At 40.1% G+C, this 3119-nt stretch overlaps 1 protein-coding gene across 1 annotated transcript; it reads left to right on the forward strand.

The window, feature by feature from the left end:
• Positions 1-896: 896 nt before the first annotated feature.
• Positions 897-2466, forward strand: LOC107112965 (speedy protein A-like; the record flags this gene model as incomplete). The annotated part of the gene is made up of 2 exons (XM_015414169.1): positions 897-1068; positions 2175-2466. Coding segments are annotated over 2 exons (464 nt in total), but the record flags the coding sequence as incomplete, so codon positions are not given.
• Positions 2467-3119: the final 653 nt, after the last annotated feature.

Consider the following 3119-nt stretch of genomic DNA (forward strand, 5'->3'; position numbering starts at 1 on the left):
AGCATTTGCCTTTTAACTGCTGTGGCACATTGGGTTTGCATTTCCATTGAGCTATCCACTGTGACACCAAGGTCTTTCTTTCCCTCTGTCTCAGCAACTTCAGACCCTATTAGCATATCCTTGAAGCTTTGATTTCTGTTCCTTACACTTACTTACATTGAACTTCATTTGCCATATTGTTATCCACTTACCCATCCTCCTGGAGTGCTTCAGTTATTCTTTTTTGAAAAATAATTCCACCCTAGCCCATTCCCCCTCCTCATTGCAGCCCCACCATGTGATCTTTTGTCCACTCAGATGCCACGATCTCCAGCACAGCCCTTTGGGGGTCAAAAGGAACTTTCTTCCCTCTTGCACTAGCAGGAAAGCTGGTAGGTTCCAACCTAACGTTAAGATTTTGTAAATGCAGAATTCTATGCCAGTTCTAAATTCTTGACTTTTTTTCTGTATAAAACAAACTCAGTTCCAACTTTTGGTTGGGCCAATTGAATAAACAGTAATTGATCATTCTTTTCAACCTTGTAAAAATACAGTGGGGTGGATCCAACCATCCTCCAAGTAGCCTTCCTCCAGCCTAAGGAGCTTTCCTCCAATTTACATGGTGCTTTTTTTAATGGAAGAGCTACTTCCATTAGAGGAAGCCTCCTTAGATTGGAGGAAGGCTACCAACCTGAGCCAAAAGGTGGGATATAAATATTTTGATAAATAAATAAACTTTGCTCTGTGGAGTGATAGGAAAGGGGTAAAATCCACCCGTTTGTTGACATTTCTCCACTAAATTGCTTTGAGTAATTGGGTATGGTGATATGTACAACTGAGAAAGAAAAGGAAGACCCATTAGTACATAACTGGTGTTGAAATCATATTTAAGTTAATCGCAATTTGTATCCTTGTAGGTACCTAGCAAACACAGTTGAGGAAGATGATGAAGAGTCAAAGTATGAGATATTTCCATGGGCCTTAGGAAAATCGTGGAGGAAGCTCTTTCCTGACTTCTTAAATTTAAGGGATGAACTCTGGAGCAAGATGGACTACAGGGCTATTGTAAGCAGACGCTGCTGTGAGGAGGTAAGACAGTTTTATTCTATATATATATCGGTCTGCTATGAGTTGTATTCTACCAGCCAGTAACGACAAGTTCCTCTGGAACAAGGATTCTTCCTCAGATACAGAAGGCTCTTCTGCCACTGGAAAATCTCTTGCATTAGAAGAAGGCTCCCTGACCTGAAGGAATATATTCCTGTTAGCCAAATGGACTGGCAGGATACAACACAATGAATTTTTTTGACGGAGAATGTAGAAGAGCAGCTGAATTTTAATAAGCAGCTTCATCTCCTGTACTTTCAGCAACTGTGTAAAATAACTATTTTTTAACATACACAGAAACATATATACAAATGCTAGAAGTGTCCGAGGTAAAATCAGGGAGTTGGAATGCTTGGTGTTGGGGGGGGATAGACATTGTGGGTATTTCAGAAACTTGGTGGGGTGAGGAAAATCAGTGGGATACGGTGATTCCTGGTTATAAATTATATCAGAAGGATGGGGGGGAAGGGTTGGAGGTGGGGTGGTTCTGTATGTCAGAGAGGGTATACAGTCCAGTAAGACTGAGAGGGTAAGAGAATTGGATTCGCTTCTGGAAATTCTATGGGTTGAAATAGTGGGCCCAAAAGGAAGCTTAACACAGGGAGTTTGTTATCGCCCACCAGATCAAAAGATAGAGGAAGATTATAAAATAATGAATGAATTAAAGATAGCGGCTAGACGAAATAACTGTCGTAATAGGTGATTTGAACTACCCACACATTGATTGGGTCAATATGTGTTCAAGTCGGGAAAAAGAGATTGCGTTTCTAGACACTCTCAATGACTGTCCTATGGAATACATGGTCACAGAACCTACCAGGGGAGATGTGATCCTGTATTTGGTCCTAGGTAATGCCCAAGACCTGGTGAGAGATGTAAAAGTGATCGCACCATTTGGGAATAGTGACTATAATGTTAGTGAGTTTAATATTTGTATAAATAGGGGGTCCTGAAAGAGATTATGCAAGTGTTTACTGGCAACTACCCCTCCCACAAAAACTATTACCTTAACTTTGATTATTTCTGTGCATTATTTGTTGTTTGTTTCTGTTATGGCTCCATTTCAGAATTAACATTCTCTTACACAGGTAATGGCTATTGCTCCAGCACATTATATATGGCAGCGGGAACGTTCCCTGTATCACAGTGGTGCTACAAGAAGTCATAGCCATGATCAAGTGAATCTGCCTCGAGGACCTAATGCCACTCCTGTTAACTGTTTGCTTTGTGGGAAAAAAACAAGATACGTAAGGCTGGGATTATCATCCTCTTCCTCCAATGGCACCCTGGAAATAATGGAGCAGTGCATTCCGCAGGGATTCCATGGCTTTCTTTCAGCTGATCAAATACTTCAGCCACCTCCTCACCGTTTCTCCCGAGGTATGATCTAGTCTGTACTTAAATAATTTTTGCAACAGCCACCACATTTCTGCCCCAAATAAAAGCATGTTAAGCCATGCAGAAGTCCCAACTGATTTTGGTCACTATATCTAGTAGTAAACCACTTGAGTTCCAATGCATGAACGTATATGCCCATGCATTGCTAATATGGTGGAATCAATTACTCATGTCCTCCTGTTCTGCAGATTCTATCAGGAGGAACGAGACCATCTTATACTACCCCTTCTGTCTAGATTTAGCCCTCTGCAGTCTTATCTTGACTTTAGGCCAGAAGTCCTTCATAAATTCCTCTTAGAAGACGTTCACAGCTCAGTGACTTACGCTGTGGCAAAATTTTGTTGCTTAGCTACTAGGAAACGTAAACTTATTTTAGCTGAAAAAATTGTATGATTCTCTTATTAACATTATTTTATGTTACTAATTTTATTAACTTTCTCTTGTGTATGTTTTTATATTATTCCCATGTTATTACTGTTTTGAATAACTCCAATTCTATTAAATTTTCCAGGCAGATCTGATGAATTTAATATCTCCCTCCCTTTATTGGCTCCTACCGCAATAAATTAGATTGATTGATATCTCCCTCCCCCCTTTCATATTGTTCTAACAAAATCACCTCTAAGGTGGCCAAA

This window comes from Gekko japonicus, unplaced genomic scaffold (assembly GCF_001447785.1).
Source record: "Gekko japonicus isolate JY-2015 unplaced genomic scaffold, Gekko_japonicus_V1.1 scaffold7813, whole genome shotgun sequence".
Lineage (NCBI taxonomy): Eukaryota > Metazoa > Chordata > Lepidosauria > Squamata > Gekkonidae > Gekko > Gekko japonicus.